The sequence below is a fragment of the Pristiophorus japonicus genome, chromosome 1, assembly GCF_044704955.1.
Source record: "Pristiophorus japonicus isolate sPriJap1 chromosome 1, sPriJap1.hap1, whole genome shotgun sequence".
In the NCBI taxonomy this organism is placed as follows: Eukaryota; Metazoa; Chordata; class Chondrichthyes; family Pristiophoridae; genus Pristiophorus; species Pristiophorus japonicus.
The window spans coordinates 270,608,188-270,633,600 of NC_091977.1; the positions used below are offsets into that span (position 1 = coordinate 270,608,188).

Genomic DNA, 25,413 nt, shown 5'->3' on the forward strand with positions numbered 1-25,413 from the left:
CTTGCTGGGGAAATTGCGAAGCTCGCGGACATCCGCTGCCGGGACACCCCTTAATTATGAGTAGCTGGTCATTTATCTGTATGTTAAGTATTTGAGTGTACCTTTGTTACTATGCAAGGAAATGATCTTGTTTTTGCATAGTAGTTCAGAAAGCAGCTAGTCATGATTTCAGGGCAATGCCATTTTGATTCTACTCATCTGCATGTTAATTGTCTAAATGTACTATGCAAGGAAACAAGAGTTCAAAGGCTTTTTTGGTATAAAGATGAGAGTTGACACACGCAGACATTAGACACTGGAAACTCGGAAGGTGTGTGAATCACAAGCAGCCACGGAAATTGGAACAAGCAGAGAGCTGCCTTTGTGAAGTGTCTCAGTAACTTTTATACTTGGTTTGTATAGTATGAATGTCTAAATAAAAGACCTGATTCTGCCATTACTACAACTGAGTGTGTGTGTAATTCGACGTTTAAAGCAACGAAGCAAAAAGAGCAAGAAAGCTGTACAACAGTGGCCACCAAAGGGCCTGCAGAGTGCGCAGCGGCCCTCCCCTTTAATGGAATGGGACGGTCTCCTTTGCGCTAGCGCCCCGGGAGACAACGCTCCGCTTCCTTTGAGGGGCGCATGACCCAATTCCGTGTCGGGGACAGGAAGTCCTGGCCCCAGAAGGTTACCACCCCCAATTGGAGCAAAGGGCAATTTCCAGCCTAAAGAGAGAGATATGCAAAAAAGAGAAATTAGTGTAACTGAATGTTGGTGTCCCTACTGATGCCAAAATCAATGACCCATCATTAAGCCTAGATTTGTCGTGTCTTCAAATCACAAATTACCCTTTTTGATCTGGAAATCTTATTTATGAAAGATATAGTTTGTGCGTGAGTTACAAAACTGCAAGTGAAATTGCTAAGATTGTTTGGTTGACAATAACCACATAATGTGAAGACTGGATGACATTGCAAGGTAAACCTTAAGTTTCAGCTTAGCACAGTGCTGGTACCTGAGTCAAGAACATAAGAATTAGGAGCAGGAGTAGGCCATTTGGCCCCTCAAGCCTGCTCTGCCATTCAATAAGATCATGGCTGATCTTCTACCTCAACTCCACTTTCCTGCACTATCCCCATATCCCTTGATCACATAATATTCAAAAATCTATCGATCTCTGTCTTGAATATGCTCAACGACTGAGCCTCCAGAGTACTCTGGGTAGAGAATTCCAAAGATTCACCCCTTTCTGAGTGAAGAAATTTCACCTCATCTCAGTCTAAATGTCCAACCCCTTATTCTGAGACTATGATGCCTGGTTCTAGGCTCCCTAGCCAGGAGAAACATCCTCCCTGCATCTACCCTGTCAAGCCCTGTAAGAATTTTGTATGTTTCAATTTGGTCCCCTCTCATTCTTCTAAACTCTCGAGAATATTGTCCTAGTCTACTCAATCTCTCCTCATAGGACAATCCCCCCCATCCCAGGAACCAGACTGGTGAACCTTCATTGCACTCCCTCTATGGCAAGTATATCCTTCCTTAGGTAAGGAGACCAAAACTGTACACAATACTCCAGGTGCGGTTTCACCAGGGGCCTATATAATTGCAGTAAGACAACTTTACTCTTGTACTCAAATCCTCTTGTAAGAAAGGCCAACATACTTTCTTAATTTCTTGCTGTATCTTCATGTTAATTTTCAGTGATTCATGTACAGGGACACTTAGGTCCCTCTGAACACCAACATTTCCCAATCTCTCACCATTTAAAAAATACTTTGTTTTTCTATTTTTGCTACCAAAGTGGAAAACTTCACATTTCTCCACATTCCATTTGCCATGTTCTTGTCTACTCACTTAGCCCCTTGAAGTCTCTCTGCATCCTCCTCACAACTTAAATTCCCATCTAGCTTTGTATCATCAGCAAACTTGGATATATTACATTTGGTTCCCTCATCCAAATCATTGGTATAGATTGTGAATAGCTGGGGCCCAAGCACTGATCCTTGCAGCACTCCACTAGTTAGTCTGCCAACCCGAAAATGACCTGTTTATTCCTACTCTCTTTCTGTCCGTTAACCAATCCCCAATCTATGCTAATATATTAACCACAATCCCATGAGGCCTAATTTTGTTCAATAACGTCTTGCGTGGCACCTTATCGAATGCCTTCTGAAAATCCAAATACACCACTTCCACTGGTTCCCCCTTAGCTACTCTGCTAGTTACAACCTCAAAAAGCTCGAATAGATTTGTCAAACATGATTTCCCTTTCATAAATCCGTGTTGACTTTGCCCAATCTTTTTATTATTTTCTCAGTGCCCTGTTACCACGTCCTTAATAATAGATTCTAGTATTTTCCCTACTACTGATGTCAGGCTAACTGGTCTGTAGTTCCCCGTTTTCTCTCTGCCTCCTTTCTTAAATAGCGGGGTTACATTTGCTACCTTCCAATCTAGAATCTATGGAATTTTGGAAAATGACAACCAATTCATCCACTATCTCTATAGCCACCTCTTTCAAAACCCTAGGATGTAGGCCATCAGGTCCAGGGGATTTATAGGCTTTCAGTCCCATTAATTTCTTCAGTACAATTTGTTTACTATTACTAATTTCTTTCAGTTCCTCATTCTTGGTTCCCCACTATTTCTGAGAGGTTTTATTGTATCTTCTTCCGTGAAGACAGACACTATGGGCTAGAAATTCGTTGACTTTGCGACCGGTTTTTGGTGCTATTTTACCATATTTGGCGAAAAACTGGTCGGTGGGAATTTCGGTGACATTTTGTGGCGGTGGTTTTCAAATAATAGAGAGGAGACAGCCGTGCAAGACCCGAAATAGCGTTTCGGCCAAAAATTTGACTCTGCACACCCGTATTTTGCATGAAAAATACCGACAGGGAAAAAGCTGTATTGGAGCAGCGGTAAGTATGAAGACCTGCAAAAAAGGTAAGTTAAAGTTTTACTTTTTAAATTCTTTTTCAGCGATTCGATAGATAAGTATCTTGTAAATGTTTTATGAATTTGTTTTCCAATTTATTTTTAGGTATTCTTCCGCCCTTCCCAACTCGCAGCGGTATCGGCCTCGATTTTTACCACTGCGCAAATTAAAGCTTGAATTTCCGACCTGATAGCGAAGCGATAATGGTAATTTTGGTGAAAAAATACCGTTTTCACTGAGAACCGAATTTCTCGACCAAAGTATGTGTTTAATTTCTTTGCCACTTCTTGTTTCCCCATTATAATTTCTCCTGTTTCAGCCTGTAAGGGACCCACATTTCCTTTCGCTAATCTTTTTCTTTTTCCATACCTATAGAAGCTTTTAGTCTGTTTTTATGTCTTTCGCTAGTTTTCAATGTCGGTCCACCTTTGCTGAATTCTAAAATCTTCCCAATCCACAGGCTTATAGCTCTTTTTGGTAACATTATAAGCCTCTTCCTTTAATCTAATTCTACGTTTCTAGGTTGAAGCCCCACTCCAAGATTCAAGCACATAATTCTATGCTCGTGCTTCAGTGCAGTACTGAGGGATGTTAAATATGCCATACCACTATCTGCAAAGGAGCAGGGGAGCTTTGGCCAACACTTAGACCACAAAGAATACCATCAAACATAAAGATGAACTGGTGCACAAAACTGGCTCTTGTGCTTGCATTAAACTAATGCATTGACTGTGAAGCACTTTGGGACGCCCTGAAGACGTGGACGATATATAAATAAAAGTTCCTTCTTTCTTTCATCATGGTCAGCGACTAAATAATAAGAGCAGTTAGATACTAAGTAGTTGTTCTTGATGGGCATCACACTAAAACTGGATGGACTGGGAAGGAAGCTGAAGAACTGGACCAACATTTCTAGCACTGCGCTGGGAAAGTTTTACTTTTTTATTAAATCACTTAGCCGATTAATTTTGTTAGATATTTTCAAAAGGATAATAAAGATGAAAAGCTTTATTTTTTGTTGTTATTTTTCTGTAGCACAGAAAGTAAAGGCCTTACGTTATACAGTTTGCTGTGTAATGGGAAGCTCTTAGTCTTCTTTATTCTTAATTTAAATCAGTAAACCTGCAAAGAGCTAGACAATCTTGCTCAAAATGAGCCGATTGCATTTTACCCAATATTACAGAAGTGCACAAAAGTTTAGATAGACAACAGCCCCTTTCCCTGTCCCGCCATTCAGAAATAAAACATACTACGGCCCCAAGTTTCCACATGATTTGCTCCTGATTTTTTAGGAGCAACTAGTGAAGAACGGAGTATCTTAGAAATCAGAATTCTCCACATTTAAGTTTTCTGCAGTTCTAGTCAGGTAGAACAGTTTCATTTTTGAACAGAATTTATTTTTCAAAAGGGGGCGTGTCCGGCCACTGACGCCTGATTTGAAAGTTTCCACAGTGAAAACGTACTCTAAACTAACTTAGAATGGAGCAAGTGAAGATTTTTGTAGGCTTGAAAAAACCTTGTCTACACATTAAAAAATCAGGCGCAGGTTACAAATTAGGCGTCCGGAACGAGGTGGGGGGGGGGGGGGGGGGGGAAGGGAAGTCATTACATTCTACAATAAATCTTTAGTTATACTTATACAAATATTATACAAATAAATCCAACCTGAATAAAAATTTATAAGCAAAGAAAAGATTAAATAAACCATGTTCCTACCTGTGTGAAAGTGCTTCAGGCAGGCCTTTCAGGCAGCGGTTTCCCGACGGCAGGGTGGGGGGAGGCATTGAGAAGACTGCAGGAAGCCTCAGAACTTGAGGCAGCCGTTCCCGACAGCAGGGTGGGGGCAGGGAGGCAGTGAGAAGGCTGCAGGAAGCCTCAGAACTTGAGGCAGCCGTTCCCGACGGGCCCGGCCGACGGCAGGGGGAGAAAGCTGCAAGAAGCCTCAGTGCTAATCATGGAAGGGCAATGTGGTTTTATTAAATTTTAAAAATTGAACAGCTACAAAGAACTACAAAAATGGCCGAGTGCCAATGTTTCCTTCACACTGCGCGTGCGCGAACGCTCCAACACGCACGCGCAGGGTTGTCGGCACGAAAAAAACTCATTTGAATGGTACCCGCCCCATCCTACTTACAAAATCGGCGCGAGTGGTAGGCTCCGCCCCCTGGGCACCACGCCAAGCAGACATCGAGCTGCAAAGCGCTCAAGAATAGCGTGTTTTTTTTCAGGTGCTGTTTTCGGCGCGAAAAACGGGCGCCCAGCTCGGAGGGGCGCCTGTTTTGCCGCATGTGGAAACTTGGGGCCTACAGGTGTACTTGTAACCTATCCCACACTAAATCCCACTCATCCATCACCACTGTCCTTGCTGACCTACACTGGTTCCCCATTCTCAATCTCAGACTTCAATCCCTTCATGATCTTGCCACTCCATTTGAAACAGCAGTTTAACTAAAAGGTATAATTCTAAAGGGGGTGCAGGAACAGAGCAACCTGGGGGTATATGTGCACAAATCATTGAAGGTGGCAGGGCAGGTTGGGAAAGCGGTTAAAAAGGCATACGGGATCCTGGACTTTATAAATAGAGGTACAAAAGCAAGGAAGTTATGATGAATCTTTATAAAACATTGGTTCGGCCTCAATTAAAGTATTGTATCCAATTCTGGACACCGCACTTTAGGAAGGATGGGAAGGTTTTAGAGAGGGTGCAGAAAAGATTTTGAAGAATGGTTCCAGGGATTCGTGAATGGACTGGAGAAGTTGGGGTTGTTCTTCTTAAAGCAGAGAAAATTGAGAGTAGATTTAATAGAGGCGTTCAAAGTCATGAGGGGTCTCGATAGAGTAGATAGAGAAACTGTTCCCATTGGCCGAAGGGCTTAGATCCAGAAGACACAGATTTAAGGTGATTGGCAAAAGAGTCAAAGATCAAAAGCGACATGAGGAAAAACTTTTTTACGCAGCAAGTGGTTAGGATCTGGAATGCACGGCTTGAAAGGGTGGTAGAGGCAGATTCAATCATGGCTTTCAAAAGATAATTGGAGAAGTACCTGAAGGAAAAGAAATTGCAGGGCTACAGGGAAAGGGCGGGGGAGTGGGACTGGCTGAAGTGCTCTTGCAGAGAGCCGGTATGGGCTCGATGGACCGAATGGCCTCCTTCTATGCTATAACCATTCTATGATTCTATGATCTATCTGTATAACCTCCTCCAGCCGTACATATACCCTCAAACTCTCCATTCCTCTGGCTCTGGTCTTTCGTGCAACAACTTTCCTTCATCCCATTGGGACCGTATATTTTATTTTATTTTATTCATTCTCAGGATGTGGCCATAATTCTCAAGGCCAGCATTTAATGCTCAGCCCTTTAAGGTAGTGTTCAGCTTTCCTCTTGAACCGCTGCAGTCCATATGGTGAAGGTGCTGCCACAGTGCTGTTAGGCGGGGGGGGTGTTCCAGGATTTTGACCCAGCAACGATGAAGGAACAGCAATGTATGTTGAAGTCTGGATGGTGTGTGACTTCCATTCACCTGCTATCCTCTAAGTGGTGGAGGTCGCAGGTTTGGGAGGTTCTATCAGAGAAGTCTTGGGGAGTATATGCAACAGTCACGGTGCTCCAGTGGTGGCGGGAGTGAATGTTTAAGGTAATGGATGGGCAGCTGATCAAGCGGGCTGCTTTGTCCTGGATGGTGTTGAACTTCTTGAATGTTATTGGAGCTGCACTCATCCAGGCAAGTGGATTCCATCACATTCCTGGCTTGTGCCTTGGAGGTGGTGGAAAAGCTTTGGGGAAACATTTATCAATATTTTCCATATTGTCCAGGCCTTGCTGCATGATTGCTTTATTATCTAGAAATTGCGAATAGAGCAGAACAATGTGCAATCATCAGCAAACAGACACATTTCTGATGGAGGGAAGGTCATTGATGAAGCAGTTTGGCCTCGCACACAGCCCTGAGGAACTCCTGCAGAAATATCCTGGCTCTGCGGTGATTGTGTGCTCAAGCCTTTGGAGTGGGATTTGACCCCCCTATGTTCTGATTCAGAGGGGATAGTGCTACCACTAAGCCACGCTAACATGCAGTCGACCCTCCAAACAGAGTAATGGCAATGAAAACCCAGCAATCATTGCAGAACCAACTGGACATCGCATGGAGAAACTTGAGGCTCTTTCTGGATAGCTGAATTAAAATGGGCCTTAAGGCCTTCCTCATTCATAACTATCCTGTGAACGAAAGATAGTTCACGAGAAAAGAACAGGTACAGGCCATTTACACTACAATGGAGTTTTTATTGAACATTTGTGATTTCCAACTTTGTTTGGTTCCCAATTTATTTTATTTTTTTTGAGGAGAATGGTTCCTTAAAAAATATAGATAAATTATAGAGGAGAATTTTTCTCCAATTACAATGGAGCGAATCAACTGGTACAATTACCTTAATCAAGATACCCCTCAGCGACAGGACATCTGAATAGGAAATCCAAAAGACTGGCTAATTAGAGGGCCAAGAAATTAGCCAAGTTCCATTTTCAGCTGCATAAGGTCAGGCTGAAATTGGGCATTGGTTGTCATTGCCATTATTTTGGGTGAGCTGCTGGCATCTATCATGCCTAGACAGACATCCAGCCCATAATATACAACTGAATATCGGGTCGCTTGCCCCACTTGCAAAAACTCCAAGGTAAGCCTGGGGAGGGGGGAGGGGGGCGGTGGCGGGGGAGGAGAATGGGGGTGGCTAGCATTCGAAGTGCTGTGGAATCAGGGGAAGCACGCCTGCTCCTTCTGGCTTTAAACTTAGGCTGAAAACTTAGGTTAAAAAGTCCGAAGCCTATTCCGCACATTGCAATCTAATTTCGTAGAACCCGCTCCCTCATTTACATATGTAAGGGGCCCAACGCCTGTTTTAGGCGGCTGCAAGAGATGCCTGAAAAATGGCCTGACCCAATATCAGGTTGTTCGCCTTTTAGGCATCATTGGGACACAGGAAATTTGCCCTCATTGTGCCTGCAAAATAACGAGGTCCAATTTCTTCCCTGGGCTGTCTTTCTTGACACAATATACATTAACATTAAAAAGTCTGTGACCATGAGGCAGAGATATTTCAGAATCCATCTTGCATTGTCCAGTGTTGTGTTAAACTCCACCTAGAAGGACAAGGGCAGCAGGCGCATGGAACACCACCACTTCCCCATGTTCCCTTCCAAGTCACACACCATCCTGACTTGGAAGTATATTGCCATTCCTTCATTGTCGCTGGGTCAAAATCCTGGTGAGTACCTTCACCACAAGGACTGCAGTGGTTCACCACCATCTCTCAAGGGCAATTAGGGATGGGCAATAAATGCTGGCCTTGCCAGCGACACCCACATTCCAGGAACGAATAAATAAAAACATCAGGAGTTGGATCCCCTCCATCATTTTACTTTCCTCCATCAGGTATCAAGGTGTCCCTAGAACAGCATGAGGAATTGGATATTTCTTTCATTAAAAAAAAATCAAAAGAAGAATGTCCTCGCACTATCAGAAACCACAGGTGCCTTGTACTGAATCAGATGTCCCCTACTAAACCATTAGAAGTTCATAGAATCACACAGCACAGAAGGGAGTCATCATGCCTGTGCCATGCTCTTTCCCCCTAGTGCTGCAAAATTTCCTTTTCAAGTATATATCCAATTCCCTTTTGAAAGTTACTATTGAATCTGCTTCCACCACCCTTTCAGTCAGTGCATTCCAGATCATAGCAACTCACTGTATAAAATAGAATTCTCATCGCCCCTCTGATTCTTTTGGCAATTATCTTTGGTTACCGACCCTCCTGCCAGTGGAAACAGCTTCTCCTTAACTACTCTATCAAAACCCTTCATAATTTTGAACACGCCTATTAAATCAATGCTACTTGCCAACCCATCTGGATTTGGATGCCCTTTCTCCACATACATGCATGGCACACACATACAAGCACACTCGAAGAATTGGAAGATTGTGTTGCATTCCTTGAAAACTGCATATCCTCAAGAACGGATAGATTAGCAGAAATTGAAAAAGGAATGGAAGGCATTATGGTTTGATGGTTATAATATTAAGTTCTGCAAACAATTCCTACCAAAATCAGGAAATATTTATTCGTTCCTGGGATGTGGGTGTCGCTGGCAAGGCCAGCATTTATTGCCCATCCCTAATTGCCCTTGAGAGATGGTGGTGAACCACTGCAGTCCTTGTGGTGAAGGTACTCACCAGGATTTTGACCCAGCGACAATGAAGGAATGGCAATATACTTCCAAGTCAGGATGGTGTGTGACTTGGAAGGGAACATGGGGAAGTGGTGGTGTTCCATGTGCCTGCTGCTTCAATAATGAGTTTCTCAGCATGCGTATTTCTTATTGCTCATTAAGAACTGTGGAATATGTCTGACCGACTGACTGAAAAATCAAATGTTGCCATGAAATTTCCTTACTCCAAATTATGATCAAGTAACCTTTTGATATGGCACTACAGGAAACTTGTTCATTTACTTTGAAAACCTTTAAAAAATAAATATTTCATTCTAGCCATATCATTGGATAACATTTATGATAAAGACAACTGGCAACAACTGTTCTTTTTTTTGTTCGGTCTTAATTTTATCCGGTGGGCAAGGAGGTATATGCTGTTCCTAATATAATGTATTTCCAAACCCTTTGGTGAGTTACAGATGGGAATACAGTAGAAATGTCTGCTTTCTCGATTGCTCTTTCTGGTGGCATTGCATCTTTGGCAGATACCTTGTTATGGTTCAAGCTTTTTCCAATACCATTTTCTGTAAATATACCCAATTTTTTTGTAATCTGAAACCTGTATCTATTTCCTAATTCTGTACCCTTTTCAGCAATGCAGAACGCGAGACCTACTTTGTGCAGATTACAATTACTAATTGAATTTACAATTAAATAAATGATTTACAGAAGTGAGACTATAGACAAAATACAACGCAATAATAACATACGAGATCTGGAAACAGTCTAGAAGGCATCAATATAGCCTTTTTAAGAAATATGTGCTTTAGATAAACTATCTGATAAACTCACACCAACAACATCTTTTGATTCCAGGTGTCTTTCTTCATTAGAACGTACACAGAGGTTGATAATACAGGTCTTCATTAGAATGTACAGAGAGGTTGATAATACAATGTCCAATGCATTATTGAACATCGGGCACAGGGTTTACCTATTAACGGACTCTGAGGACTACGTCTGCTTCTGCATCTGATGCATCCAGTTAGTTATATTGTGGGAAATTTGTACAACGTGTGCAAGGCTCACTGTAAGCTACAATTTAAATTAAATGAGGTGGCCTCCCAATAATGGGCTTGAGAGGCAGGAGTAGCAGCTGATCGGCCAAACGCCTGCTGAAATCATGTGCTGCTAAGAAGGACTGTTATTTTTGTTGAGCCTTTTTTCTTAAAGATGCATTGCAGTTTTTACCAGATAACCGGTGAGTGACTTTGTTTCTGCAGTGTTTTGATCTTGCAGCACAATGGGCATTCTAAAAATTAGTTGTAGACTTCCTGGCAATTACCTCAAGCTGTGCTGCCTCTTTGTTAGTAAATGTGTGGTTGTAGTTTCAGCTCTATACTTTTTAGCTATGGGTACTGCTGTGCACATCCATCATAGGCGGTCCTTCGAACGAGGATGACTTGCTTCCACATAAGTTCACAGATGTTTCAATGAAGGACCCGATGTTCCAGTCCTGAACTCCAATTGAGGGGGTGGAAGATGCCTGTGCGTGAATTTTTTTAATGTGTGGTGACCTTTGCACATCAGCCACCACACGGGCTTGTCAGAGCTAGACCTTTATCCAGTGGCAAGGGTTAACCAGGACAACTGCAGACCTGCTCTGCTGTATGGACCTAGTGCGCACACATATCGCAGTGCTGCCCCTGGGCCCTCGGCTCTTCTGGGCCCCGTATCCTCATTTGCTGCACCTCCGCCACAATCTCTCGCCGCTCCTCCGCCACAAATGACCCATCACTTACAGCATGATCCCTGTTGTACCTCACTAGTTACAGTTTGACAACCTGAAAATGACGCATTTATCCTGACTCTCTGTTTTGTGTTAGTGATTGTGATTTCTTTGCCCTTAGCCGGAGTAATTGGGATCATACTGATGGAGATCTTTGATCAAACTGCACGGCTCGCAGCTTACATGATCAATGGCTCCTTGCTCTGGATAAACCTTATTATTGTTGGGTTGACTTTCCCATTCATCATTGTAAGTATATTGAACGCAGGTTAAAGTTGCTGTGGACATAGCCCTCTATTGATTGCTTCTGAAGGAGGAGAAACACCATCAGAAAAGGCATAAGACAGGTGTGAGTACACCTGCAGACACATCCTTAGACTGACATTTGTGTTTACAAGCCCAGGGTCTCTTATCTTGGCCTGTCACAAAAAACTTGCCTGTACAGGTCTTGATTCCCGAAGGATGTCATCACTAAAAATTGTAAACTCCTTCAGCCAGACTTGGAGATCATTTCCAACACATGGGCAGCTCTGTTAGTGGCTGTCAGGGTTCAGCTGCTTTTAACTTTTATTCAGTACATTCTCTCCAGGGAGCTTGTTATAGAGCCATCTATAAATGAGTGCGAAAAGGCAATCACCTCCTGAGCATCAGGAAAGGCTGCAGGGAGGGATAGAATTCCAGCTGAAGTACTGAAACAAGATGGACAGGTTGTACTTAAACATCTTCACAATGTCTTGTTTTCCTGTTGGAGGGAAGGAGGATACCACAAGACACTAAGTATGCCAACATGATTCCATTGTACAAAAAGGAGATTGCAGCGATTGCAACAACTATCGGGAAATGTCTTTCCATAGTATTGCTGGGAAGGCAATTCAATGAGTATTTCTTTAAAAATTGGAAGTAACTGCTGAACATGTTTATCCAGAGTAAGTGTGGTTCCGTGTTGGAAAATCAATTATCAGCATGTTCTTTGCACTAAGGCAACTGCAAGGAAAGCGTCAGGAGCAGGGAAAGCCTCGAAGTGGCTTTATAGATCTAACAAAGGCTTTTGACTTGGTTAGCAGAAAGGGCCTTTTCCAATTGCTGGAGCAAGTTGGTTCATATCTAGGATCAACCTATCTCTAGATGACAAGCTAAACCCTTGCACTGGAAAGTCAGCAACCACATTCGACCAATTGATTAAGCGTGTGTGGAATAATAGGATATTAATGTTGAGCACCAAGATATAGGTCTATCAAACGTGCGTCCTGAGCACATCGTTGTATACAGCAGGCATGAGAGAAGATTAAACTCTTTCCACACCCACTGTCTCCACCATATTTTAAATATCAAATGAGATGACTAAGTTCCTGACACCAAAGTTAAGTTGCCAAATCTAATAATTTTTCACAAACACAGATGATTTCAATGTCATGTGTATCTGACGAATGTTGGGCGTATTCCAAAGGATCTTTTGTATGGAGAACTTGCAGATGTTTCAAAGCCGCTGAGCTGATCTGGGCTCCAGTTTAAAGAAGTTTTCTAGGAGAACTTGAAAAATATTAACATCGATACCATAAGCTGGGAAGATGTGGCTGATGATGGGCCACAGTAAAGGGCTGTGCTGTATCTGGAACAAAAAAGGCTGAAGAGATGTGACTGAGTGAGGGGAAAAAGAAGAGAGCAAAGATGAAAACACATCAGGCTTCCAGAGTTTATACCATATGGGGTCTAACATCTGGCCCTGTGATTCGCGCCTGTACCATCTGTGGCAAGGATCTTCAGCTACACAGTGTTGCATCATGACAAAATAACATAACTGCTTATACCATCTTTTGAGACGGATGCTTGCCATCCTTCCAGGGAGGTGCAGGAGATCTCTCTCATATCTCACAACCTTCAATCCACTGTTAGATCAAGCAGGCAGCTGATCCAGAAATCTCATCATGTTTCCGATGGAAACCAGCCGGCAGCAAGAAAGAACTCTCCATTTCTACTATGTGACATGATTCCCACATGTAGAGGCCATGAATAACTGCACAGATGTGGCTATCGTGCCCCTAATGCAAACACTGTGCCATTCATGAATAAGAAAGAGATAACATTCCATCAGCATACATGTGGTCTATGACTACAAGAGAATCAGGCACCTGACCATGTTTCCCAAAATTCCTTCATTCTGTAGCAGTCACCTCTGTCATCCTTATTCAAATGGCCAAGGAGACAGTTAAGGATGGCTTTTGGAGAGCCAAAGATACAATTTGCAACCATGGCTCATGATACCAGTGTGATCTCTGATAAGAGTACAGGAAAGGTACAATGTGGCCCATGCATCCACAGGGGCCTACCTTTGGTCTCCTTTAAAAACTATATAGTTGCTTGAACTGATTGGAGAAATTTCTGCAGCACAGCCCATTCAAGGCCAGTAAGATTATTGTTGCCTGCAGTGTGCTCCAAAATTTGCCCTGAAAAAGGGCCTAATGAAAAGAAAGAACTTACATTTATGTAGTTCCTTTCATGACCTCAGGACGTCTCAAAGCGCTTTATAGTTTTGGTTGTAATGTAGGAAATGCTTATGATGGAACAACTAAGAAAACAAGCGCAGCAAGATGCTGCCCAAACACATGAGACCATACTTGAGGGAGCAGAATTGCTGGCTGGGTGAGGTAAGGAATCTGCTGCAATCATTGTGCTATTAGATCATGGCCACACATTTTAATATCGGCCTTTTCCACCAGGGCATAACATTCAACACCACATGTGGTCAATCCCCACGCATAAAAAAAGCCTTCCCCCCATTGGACCCAGCTGTTCATCAGCATCCATGAGTTCCCCAACATGACTGGGTCAACGTTTATAATAGAGACAGAAAAAACTGAAAATACTTAACTCTGTTTCTCTCTCCACGGATGCTGCCTGACCTGCTGAGTGTTTCCAGCTTTTTCTGCTTTTATTTCAGATTTCCAGCATCCGCAGTATTTTGTTTTTGAACAAACCTTATTAACCCATACAGTGTAGGTCTCCACTCGCCTTGGATAATCCTTGTCACTGGACCAAGACCTAGCTCGGTTAAGCCCGTGTTGTAGTGGGTGTGCAACATTCACCACACATTAAAAAAATCCACGCACAGACATCTTCCACCCTTTAGGATGTAGTTCGGCATCTGGAATATTAGGTCCTTCGTTGAAACACCTGTGAACTCATCCTTTTTTGGCGTGAAAGCAAGTCATCCGCGCTTCGAGGGACCACCTATGATGATGGTGAAACCCCACGGAGACCTATTGTGTTTGTGGGTTATATTGTTCTGTAGAGATGGATAAACTCTGTTTTTGTATTAGTTGGACAGTTGGTGTGTTCTCTCCTAATAAGGATATGAACTGTTGTAATGTTTCATTGCAGCAAGGTTTCAATGTTAAGTATTATGCTCTGATCCACCCACAATGGGTGCCGAAAAATATCGACAGCCAAGTACTGTCGAGGGCAAAATATCAGCTATCATAGAATCATAGAATGGTTACAACATGGAAGGCGATCATTCGGCCCATCGAGCCCGTGCTGGCTCTGTACAAGAGCACTTCTGTTAGTCCCACTTTCCTGCCCTTTCCCCGTAGCCCTGCAAATGATTTCCCTTCAGGTACTTATCCAACTCCCTTTTAAAAGCCACGATTGAGTCTGCCTCCACCACCCTTTCAGGCAGTGCATTCCAGATCATAACCACTCACTGTGTAAAAAAGATTTTTCTTATGTCGCCTTTAGTTTTTCTGCCAATCACCTTAAATCTGGTCCTCTGGTTCTCAACCCTTCCGCCAATAGGAAGTTTCTCTCTATCTACTCTGTCAAGACCCCTCATGATTTTGAACAACTCGATCAAATCTCCTCTCAATCGTCTCTCTCTGCTCCAAGGGAAACAAACCCAGCTTCTCCAGTCTATCCACAGAACTGAAATCCCTCAACCCTGGAATCATTCTCATAAATCTTTTCTGCAACCTCTCTAAGGCCTTCACATCCTTCCTAAAGTGGGTGCCCAGAATTGGACAATATACTCTAGTTGAAGCCAAACCAGGGTTTTATAAAGTTTCATCGTAACATCCTTGCTTTTGCACTCAATGCCTCTATTTATGAAGCCCAGGATCCTGTATGCTTCTTTAATCACTTTCTCAACCTGCTCTGCCACTTTCAATGATGTGTGCACATATACCCCCAGGTCGCTCTGATCATGCACCCCTTTAGAATTGTACCCTTTAGTTTATATTGTCTCTCCTCATTATTCCTAACAAAATGAATCACTTTGCGCTTTTCTGTTAAATTTCATCTGCCATGTGTCCGCCCATTCCACCAGCCTGCCTATGTCTTTTCAGTAAGATAATGGGACTAAAGGTGGACCTGATGGCTTGCATCCTAGGGTCTTAAGAGAAGTAGCGGCAGGGATAGTGGATACATTGGTTGTAATTTACCAAAATTCCCTAGATTCTGGGGAGGTCCCAGCAGATTGGAAAACTGCAAATGTAATGCCCCTATTTAAAAAAGGAGACAGACAAAAAGCAGGGAACTATAGACCAGTTAGCCTAACATCTGTGGTTGGGAAAATGTTGGAGTCCATTATTAAAGAAGCAGTAGCAGGACATTTGCAAAAACAGTCAGGCAGAGTCAGCATGGATTTATGAAGGGGAAGTCATGTTTTGACAAATTTGCTGGAATTCTTTGAGGATGTAATGAACAGGGTGGATAAAGGGGAACCAGTGGATGTGGTGTATTTGGACTTCCAGAAGGCATTTGACAAGATGCCACATAAAAAGGTTACTGCATAATGTTCATGGAGTTGGGGGTAATATATTAGCATGGATAGAGGATTGGCTAACTAACAGAAAACAGAGATTCAGGATAAATGGTTCATTCTCAGGTTGGCAATCAGTAACTAGTGGGGTGCTGCAGGGATCAGTGCTGGGACCCCAACTATTTACAATCTATATTAACGACTTGGAAGAAAGGATCGAGTGTAACGTAGCCAAGTTTGCTGACGATACAAAGATGGGAGGAAAAGCAATGTATGAGGAGGACACAAAAAATCTGCAAAAGGACATAGACAGGCTAAGTGAGTGGGCAAAAATTTGGCAGATGGAGTATAATGTTGGAAAGTGTGAGGTCATGCAGTTTGGCAGAAAAAAATCAAAGAGCAAGTTATTATTTAAATGGAGGAAAATTGCAAAGTGCTGCAGTACAGCGGGACCTGGGGGTACTTGTGCATGAAACACAAAAGGTTAGTACGCAGGTACAGCAAGTGATCAGGAAAGCCAATGGAATCTTGGCCTTTCTTGCAAAGGGGATGGAATATAAAAGCAGGGAAGTCTTGCTACAGTTATACACAGTATTGGTGAGGCCACACCTGGAATACTGTGTACAGTTTTGGTTTCCATATTTACGAAAGGATATACTTGCTTTGGAGACAGTTCAGAGAAGGTTCACTAGGTTGATTCTGGAGATGACGGGGTTGACTTATGAGGAAAGGTTGAGTAGGTTGGGCCTCTACTCATTGGAATTCAGAAGAATTAGAGGTGATCTTATAGAAACGTATAATATTATGAGGGGGCTTGACAAGGTGGATGCAGAGAGGATGTTTCCACTGATAGGGGAGACTAGAACTAGAGGGCATAATCTTAGAATAAGGGGCCACCCATTTAAAACTGAGGTGAGGAGGAATTTCTTCTCTCAGAGGGTTGTAAATCTGTGGAATTCGCTGCCTGAGAGCTGTGGAAGCTGGGACATTGAATAAATTTAAGACAGAGATAGACAGTTTCTTAACCGATAATGGATTAAGGGGTTATGGGGAGCGGGCAGGGAAGTGGACTTGAGTCCATGATCAGATCAGCCATGATCGTATTAAATGGCAGAGCAGGCCTACTCCTGTTCCTATTTTATATGTTCTTACGTTGAAGTCTATCACATCCTCCTCACTGTTCACTATATTTCCAAGTTTTGCTTCACCTGAAAATTTTGAAATTGCGCCCTGTACACCTACATCCAAGTCATTAACATATATCAAGAAAAAGCAGCAGCTGTAGTACCGACCCCTGGGGAACACCACCTTCCTCTAGTCCGAAAAACAAGCGTTCACCACTATTTTGTTTCCTGTCACTTAGCCAATTTTGTATCCTTTTATTCCATGGGCTTAAACTTTGCTGGTAAGTAGTTATTTTATAGAAGATTTGAGAAGCCAGGACCTCAATCAAAATCAAAATCCTATCCTAATATTGAGAAATCAAAGTAAAGGCCCAGAAAGAAAGAGCTCACATTTATATAGTGTCTTTCATGTCCTCAGGCCATCCCAAAAGACTTCCAACCAATGAATTCCGTTTTCACAGTGCAGTCACAGTTATTATATTCGGCACATCCAGCAGCTAACTGCATACAGCAAAGTTCACAAAGTACAGAGTAAAAGCTTGATTTTATTATAATAAATAAAACACCAGCACTGTGAAGTGAATGGAGCAAGCCAGGAGTGGGTGACTTTCACATCGGCTTGTCCTTGCTTCTTTGTTGGGAACTGAAGCGCCTCAGCCAGAAGCAATCTTTCAAAACTGTGCTTATGTAGAGTATGGAAGTGTATCTGTATAACCCAAATGCAGCAATACTGTTTTAATTTTTAGTTATTCTGTATTTTCTCCAAATTCCCTCGTTAAACAGGCTTCCTATGGCAAAAATCACTTTGCCGATGACAACAGCACATTCAATCCCATACTGTAACTGCTCTACCCTCTCACATCCCTCGGGATGGGTTGGAGGAGAGAAAGAGTGGCACAGCTGAGAAAACATTGCACATTAGTGTAAGGGCACAGCTATTTTTCTTGGAACAAGGCAGAGGTCACGAACAACCTGTTTTAAAGTAAAAACATTTGGACTACCTGCGAGGAGAAAAAGGCGCCAGCCTGAGGCAAGTGGTGACTCATCACCCATTAAAAGCAATCTCTGTGGTCAAGGATTATGCATACAGATAAAGAGATTGACTATCTATCAGAAGAGCCCCAGAGTTGATTGGCCACAGGGGGTAAAACAGTTCACCCCAGAGACTACAAGTCTGCAAGAAAGCAGGACTACAAAGGACGCTACGCAATGCACATTTTTGGATAACAGGGCATTAAGGATAAGGAGTTATCTATTGCACTGTCGACTCCGTGTGCAAATTAGTAGCCATTCAAATTCATCACCATAGCCAGTTAAACAAATTACCACGTCGATTCTGACGCATTAATTGGACCCTGGCCCAGCGGGAAACGTATTCATCCTATGGATATAAATATACAAACACAGGAATACAGAAGCAGGAGGAAGAACAACGAAGAAGGACAAACAGAGAGACAGAAGGACACGAAAGGAACAGCACTGCAGAGAACGGCCAGAAGAAGAACCAACTGGTCACGGAACCAATGACTACGATCCTACAATAGCTACAGCTAGGGAGGGTGATTGTATGTTTTCAGTCGATTTCTCTCAGAAGTCGGTGTTTGTTGCGTAATAAAACTGACACTGGGTTAAGCCTAAATTTTGTGCCATGTGTTGTCCTTTCCCACTATAAGTTCCGAGGTCGAAGAATCAGAGTAGAGTGAAAAACAAATACCCTACATTAAGAATGGCATTAACCATTTAAAAAAAAATGGACAGAAAATGTAGTTCAGATTGCAACCAAGGAGAAGAAATGTCTGAGGGGAGGAAAGAAATAGAATCTGGTTCTTTTTGTTCTGAAAATATGACCCACATTATATCAGATGTGTACATCAGGGCTGCAACCCCCAATATGTCCCCTGTGAACAGACTCAGACCCCCACTCCCCACCCCTGTGAACACTCTCAGTCCCCCACTCCCCACCCGTGAACAGACTCAGACCCTCACTCCCCACCCCTGTGAACACTCTCAGTCCCCCACTCCCCACCCGTGAACACACTCAGACCCTCACTCCCCACCCGTGAAGACTCTCAGTCCCCCACTCCCCACCCGTGAACACACTCAGACCCCCACTCCCCACCCGTGAACACACTCAGACCCCCACTCTCCACTCCTGTGAACACTCTCAGACCCCCACTCCCCACCCATGAACACACTCAGACCCCCACTCTCCACTCCTGTGAACACTCTCAGACCCCCACTCCCCACCCGTGAACACACTCAGACCCCCACTCTCCACTCCTGTGAACACTCTCAGAACCCCACTCCGTGCCCCAGTGGACACTCTCAGAATGTGAACTTATAAAAGTACTCCTCATACACCTACCACAATTTGCTTCATTATACCGACCAGAGTACAGTAATGTGATTAGGTTAATGTACCTTCTGCAGCTTTCCCAGTTTCCTGTTTGACTTCGGTGTTGGTTGCCTGTTGCATTGTTTCCCTCTGCTCTTTAGTCTGTTGCATAGTGTGGCTCTTCCACAGCTGTCGGAGCTCCTCCACTTCAGTCTCCGAATCCGCAACATGCTCTTGCCTGGATTTCCTGGTCTGATGGGTGTTCCCTTTCTCGCACATGCCTGTTGAATCAGAAGCAGCTGCAGTTTGACTTGCTCTGCACTCAACATTCAACTCCTCAACTTCAGCAGCTTTGTGTTCACTGGCCAAGCTGTGACTGGGAGTGCAATGCTGCTCTTCCTCGCCTTGATGTGCACTACCATTATCATCGCTGCCATACTCATTTAGAGATTTTTTCAGAGTTTGGTTCCCATTTCCCTTCAATTCAATCAGTTCATGACCTGGAACATCACCATCACGAGTCAATAGTTTTTCAGCATTAGTTTTCTCAGCCACACTAGCCTCCAATGACTCGATGGATGAAGGTTGGGGGCAGGTCTGCACAGCAGACTGGTTTAAGGTTTGCACAGATTCCAGTGAGGCTCCTGATGATTTATCTTGCGTAAGCACATCAGAGGAGACCAGCTCCTCCCGGATAGGGGAGAGTTCGGATTCGGTGAATACATCTTCAGATAAGGATTCCTCTGTGCTGCGGGGAGCAGTGCTTGTACTGTCATTCCCTGTATCTCGTAGTTTGGGGTCAACCTCATCAGTATTACATCTGGCTCTTTGGTTTAACTGGTATACATCTTTGACTGATGCTGAATATTCTAGGTCTCTGGTGGAAACAGAAAAAGCAAAACATCAGAGTGTGGCTTTAATTCGGCCTATTTATGTGGTTGTACTCTGAACACATTTTATGGGTTTCACAGACTGCATTCATTGTACAATCACATAGTTCTTGGACTAGTAAATTTTGGTATGCAGTGGGACCTGGGTGTCCTTGTACACGAATCACATGCAGATACAATAAGCAATTAGGAAGGCAAATGGTATCTTAGCCTTTAATGCAAAGGGGTTGGAGTATAGAAACATAGAAAGTTGCAGCGCAAAAGGAAGCCATTTCGGCCCATCATGTCCGTGCCGGCCGACAAAGAGCCGCACGGCCCTTGGTCAGCAGCCCTGAAGGTTATATATAAACCTATGAACAATGAACAATGGCAGAAAGGTAAAGAGTACCCAGCCCAACCAGTCTGCCCCACACAACTGCGACACCCCTTACACTGAAACGTTCTACACTCCACCCCAACCGGAGCCATGTGATCTCCTGGGAGAGCCAAAAACCAGATAAAAAGCCAGGCCAATTTGGGGAAAAAAAATCTGAGAAAATTCCTCTCCAACCCATCCAGGCGATCAAAACTAGTCCAGGAGATCACACTGGCCGTATTTTACCATCATATCTGCGCTGGCCAACAAGAGGTTATCCAGTCTAATCCCAATTACCAGCTCTCGGTCCATAACCCTGCAGGTTACTGCACTTTAAGTGCCCATCCAACCATCTCTTAAATGTGGTGAGGGTTTCTGCATCCACCACTCTTCCAGGCAGTGAGTTCCAAATCCCCACAACCCTCTGCATAAAGAAGCCCCCCCCTCAAATCCCCTCTAAACCTTTCACCAACCAACTTAAAACTATGCTACCTCGTAATAGACCACTCCACCAATGGAAATAGGCCCTTGCCATCCACTATATCCAGGCCCCTCAATATTTTGTACACCTCGACGAGATCTCCTCTCAACCTCCTCTGTTCCAATGAGAACAAACCCATCCCAGCCAATCTGTCCTCATAACTAAGATTCTCCATTCCAGGCAACATCCTAGTAAATCTCCTCTGCCCCTTCTCTTGTGCAATCATGTCCTTCCTATAATACGGCGACCAGAACTGCACGCAGTACTCCAGCTGTGACCTAACCAGAGTATTATACAATTTAAGCATAACCTCCCTGCTCTTTTATTCTATGCCTTGGCCAATAAAGGCAAGCATTCCGTATGCCTTCTTAATTACCTTATCCACCTGACCTGCTACTTTCAGGGATCTGTGGACAAGCACTCCAAGGTCCCTTTGTTCATCTACACTATTAAGTGGTCTACTGCTTAATGTGTATATCCTTTCCTTATTATCCCTCCCAAAGTGCGTTACCTCACACTTCTCTGAATTAAATTCCATTTGCCAATGGTGTGCCCACCTGACCAGTAGATTGATATCCTCCTGCAGCCCACGACTTTCCTCCTCATTATCAACCACACAGCCGATTTTAGTGTCGTCTGCAAACTTCTTAATCATACTCCCTATATTCAAATCTAAATCGTTGATATATAACACAAAAAGCAAGGGACCCAGTACTGAGCCCTGCGGAACCCCACTGGAAACATCCTTCCAGTCACAAAAACATCCATCAATCATTACCCTTTGCTTCCTACCTCTAAGCCAATTTTGGATCCAACTTGCCATTTTGCCCTGGATCCCATGGGCTTTAACCTTTGTAACCAGTCTACCATGTGGGATCTTATCAAAATCTTTGCTAAGGTCCATATACACGACATCATTCGCACTACCCTCATCGATCCACTTGGTTACTTCCTCAAAAAATTCAATCAGGTTAGTCAAACACGATTTTCCCTTAACAAATCCATGCTGACTATCCCTAATTAATCCTTGCCTTTCCAAATGTAGATTTAGCCTGTCTTTCAGAATTTTTTCCAATAATTTTCCCACCATTGAGATTAGGCTGACAGGCCTGTAATTACTCGGCCTATTCCTTTCTCCCTTCTTAAACAAGGGTACTACATTAGCAGTCCTCCAAACCCCCAGCACCATGCCATATCCAAAAAGGACTTCAAAATTATGGTCAAGGCCTCTGCTATTTCCTCTTTTACTTCGCTCAATAGTTGGGATACATTTCATCCAGGCCTGGGGACTTATCTACTTTCAAAGCTGCTAAACCCCTTAATACTTCCTCCCTCACTGTATTTATTTCATCCAGAATATCACACTCCTCCTCTATAGCAGTATCTGCATTAGCTCTTTCCTTTGTGAAAACAGATGCAAAGTATTTGTTCAGAACCCTACCAACATCTTCCACCTCCACACAAAGATTACCCTCATGGTCTCTAATAGGCCCTACCCTTTCTTTAGTTACCCTCTTACTCAATATATTTATAGAACATCTTCCCCCCCATTCCCTACGCCTAATTTGTAACCTACGCCTGATTTTCTAAAGTGTAGACAAGGTTTTTTCGAACGTACAAAAATCTTCACTTACTCCATTCTAAGTTAGTATGGAGTAAGTTTTCACTGCCGACACTTTGAAAACAGGCGTAAGTGGCCGGACACGCCCCCTTTTGAAAAAAAATTCTGTTCCAAAGTGAAACTGTTCTAACTGACTAGAACTGGAGCAAACTAAATGCCGAGAATTTGAATTTCTAAGATACTCCGTTCTACGCCAGTTGCTCCAAAAAATGAGGCCGAAACTTGGGCCCATAGAAAATAGGTGCAAGAGTAGGCCATTCGGTCCTTCGAGGCTGGACCTCCATTCAATGAGTTCATGGCTGAACATGCAACTTCAGTACCCCATTCCTGCTTTCTCGCCATACCCCTTGATCCCCTGAGTAGTAAGGACTAAATCTAACTCCTTTTTGAATATATTTAGTGAATTGGCCTCAACAACTTTCTGTGGTAGAGAATTCCAGAGGTTCACCACTCTCTGGGTGAAGAAGTTTCTCCTCATCTTGGTCCTAAATGGCTTACCCATTATCCTTAGACTGTGACCCCTGGTTCTGGACTTCCCCAACATTGGGAACATTCTTCCTGCATCTCACCTGTCTAAACCCGTCAGAATTTTAAACATTTCTATGAGATCCTCTCTCATTCTTCTGAACTCCAGTGAATACAAGCCCAGTTGATCCAGTCTTTCTTGATAGGTCAGTCCCACCATCTCGGGAATCAGTCTGGTGAACCTTCGCTGCACTCCCTCAATAGCAAGAATGTCCTTCCTCAAGTTAGGAGACCAAAACTGTACACAATACTCCAGGTGTGACCCCACCAAGGCCCTATACAACTATAGCAACACCTCCCTGCCCCTGTACTCAAATCCCCTCGCTATGAAGGCCAACATGCCATTTGCTTTCTTAAAACCGCCTGCTGTACCTGCATGCTAACCTTCAATGACTGATGCACAATGACACCCAGGTCTCGTTGCACCTCCCCTTTTCAATCTGTCACCATTCAGATAAAAGTCTGTCTCTCTGTTTTTACCACCAAAGTGGATAACCTCACATTTATTCACATTATACTTCATCTGCCATGCATTTGCCCACTCACCTAACATATCCAAGTCACTCTGCAGTCTCTTAGCATCCTCCTCGCAGCTCACACTGCCACCCAACTTAGTGCCATCCACAAATTTGGAGATTTAATCCCCTCGTCTAAATCATTAATGTACAATGTAAACAGCTGGGGCCCCAGCACAGAACCTTGCGGTACCCCACTAGTCACTGCCTGCCATTCTGAAAAGTACCCATTTACTCCTACTCTTTGCTTCCTGTCTGACAACCAGTTTCCAATCCACGTCAGCACACTACCCCCAATCCCATGTGCTTTAACTTTGCACATTAATCTCTTGTGTGGGACCTTGTCGAAAGCCTTCTGAAAGTCCAAATACACCACATCAACTGGTTCTCCCTTGTCCACTCTACTGGAAACATCCTCAAAAAATTCCAGAAGATTTGTCAAGCATGATTTCCCTTTCACAAATCCACGCTGACTTGGACCTATCATGTCACCTCTTTCCAAATGTGCTGCTATGACATCCTTAATAATTGATTCCATCATTTTATCCACTACCGATGTCAGGCTGACCGGTCTATAATTCCCTGTTTTCTCTCTCCCTCCTTTTTTAAAAAGTGGGGTTACATTGGCTACCCTCCACTCCATAGGAACTGATCCAGAGTCTATGGAATGTTGGAAAATGACTGTCAATGCATCTGCTATTTCCAAGGCCATCTCCTTAAATACTCTGGGATGCAGTCCATCAGGCCCTGGGGATTTATCGGCCTTCAATCCCATCAATTTCCCCAACACAATTTCCCCACTAATAAGGATTTCCCTCAGTTCCTCCTTCTTACTAGACCCTCTGACCCTTTATATCCGGAAGGTTGTTTGTGTCCTCCTTAGTGAATACTGAACCAAAGTACTTGTTCAATTGGTCTACCATTTCTTTGTTCCTCATTATGACTTCCCCTGATTTTGACTGCAGGGGACCTACTAACCTTTTTCTCTTTACATATCTATGGAAGCTTTTGCAGTCCGTCTTAATGTTCCCTGCAAGCTTCCTCTCGTACTCTATTTTCCCTGCCCTAATCAAACCCTTTGTCCTGCTCTGCTGAGTTCTAAATTTCTCCCAGTCCCCGGGTTCGTTGCTATTTCTGGCCAATTTGTATGCCACTGCCTTGGTTTTAATACTATCCCTGATTTCCCTTGATAGTCATGGTTGAGCCACCTTCCCTTTTTTATTTTTACGCCAGACAGGAATGTACAATTGTTGTCGTTCATCCATGCGGACTCTAAATGTCTGCCATTGCCCATCCACAGTCAACCCCTTCAGTATCATTCGCCAATCTATCCTAGCCAATTCAAAGTTACCTTCAAAGTTACCCCTCTTTAAGTTCTGGACCATGGTCTCTGAATTAACTGTTTCATTCTCTATCCTAATGTAAAATTCCACCATATTATGGTCACTCTTCCCCAAGGGGCCTCGCACAACAAGATTGTTAATTAATCCTCTCTCATTACACAACACCCAGTCTAAGATGGCCTCCCCTCTAGTTGGTTCCTCGACAAAACCATCCCTTATGCACTCCAGGAAATCCTCCTTCACCGTATTGCTTCCAGTTTGGTTAACCCAATCTATATGCATATTAAAGTCACCCATGATAACTGCTGCACCTTTATTGCATGCACCCCTAATTTCGTGTTTGATGCCCTTCCCGACATCACCACTACTGTACACAACTCCCACTAACGTTTTTTGCCCTTTGGTGTTCTGCAGCTCTACCCATATAGATTCCACATAATACTTTGGTTAGGCCACAGCTGGAGTACTACGTGCAGTTCTGGTCGCCGTATTATAGGAAAGATGCGATTGCACTCGAGAGGTGGCAGAGGAGATTTACTAGGATGCTGCCTGGAA

The 25,413-nt window shown here is 43.5% G+C and overlaps 1 protein-coding gene across 1 annotated transcript in view; it reads right to left on the bottom strand.

The window, feature by feature from the left end:
* The window catches only part of LOC139263072 (oxidation resistance protein 1-like), a 203,781-nt gene that overhangs the window by 108,450 nt on the left and 69,918 nt on the right, over window positions 1-25,413 (bottom strand). The window contains exon 6 of the mRNA XM_070878644.1: window positions 19,215-20,005. Coding sequence (XP_070734745.1) covers window positions 19,215-20,005 — 791 coding nt within the window. The remainder of the gene's footprint in view (window positions 1-19,214; window positions 20,006-25,413) is intronic.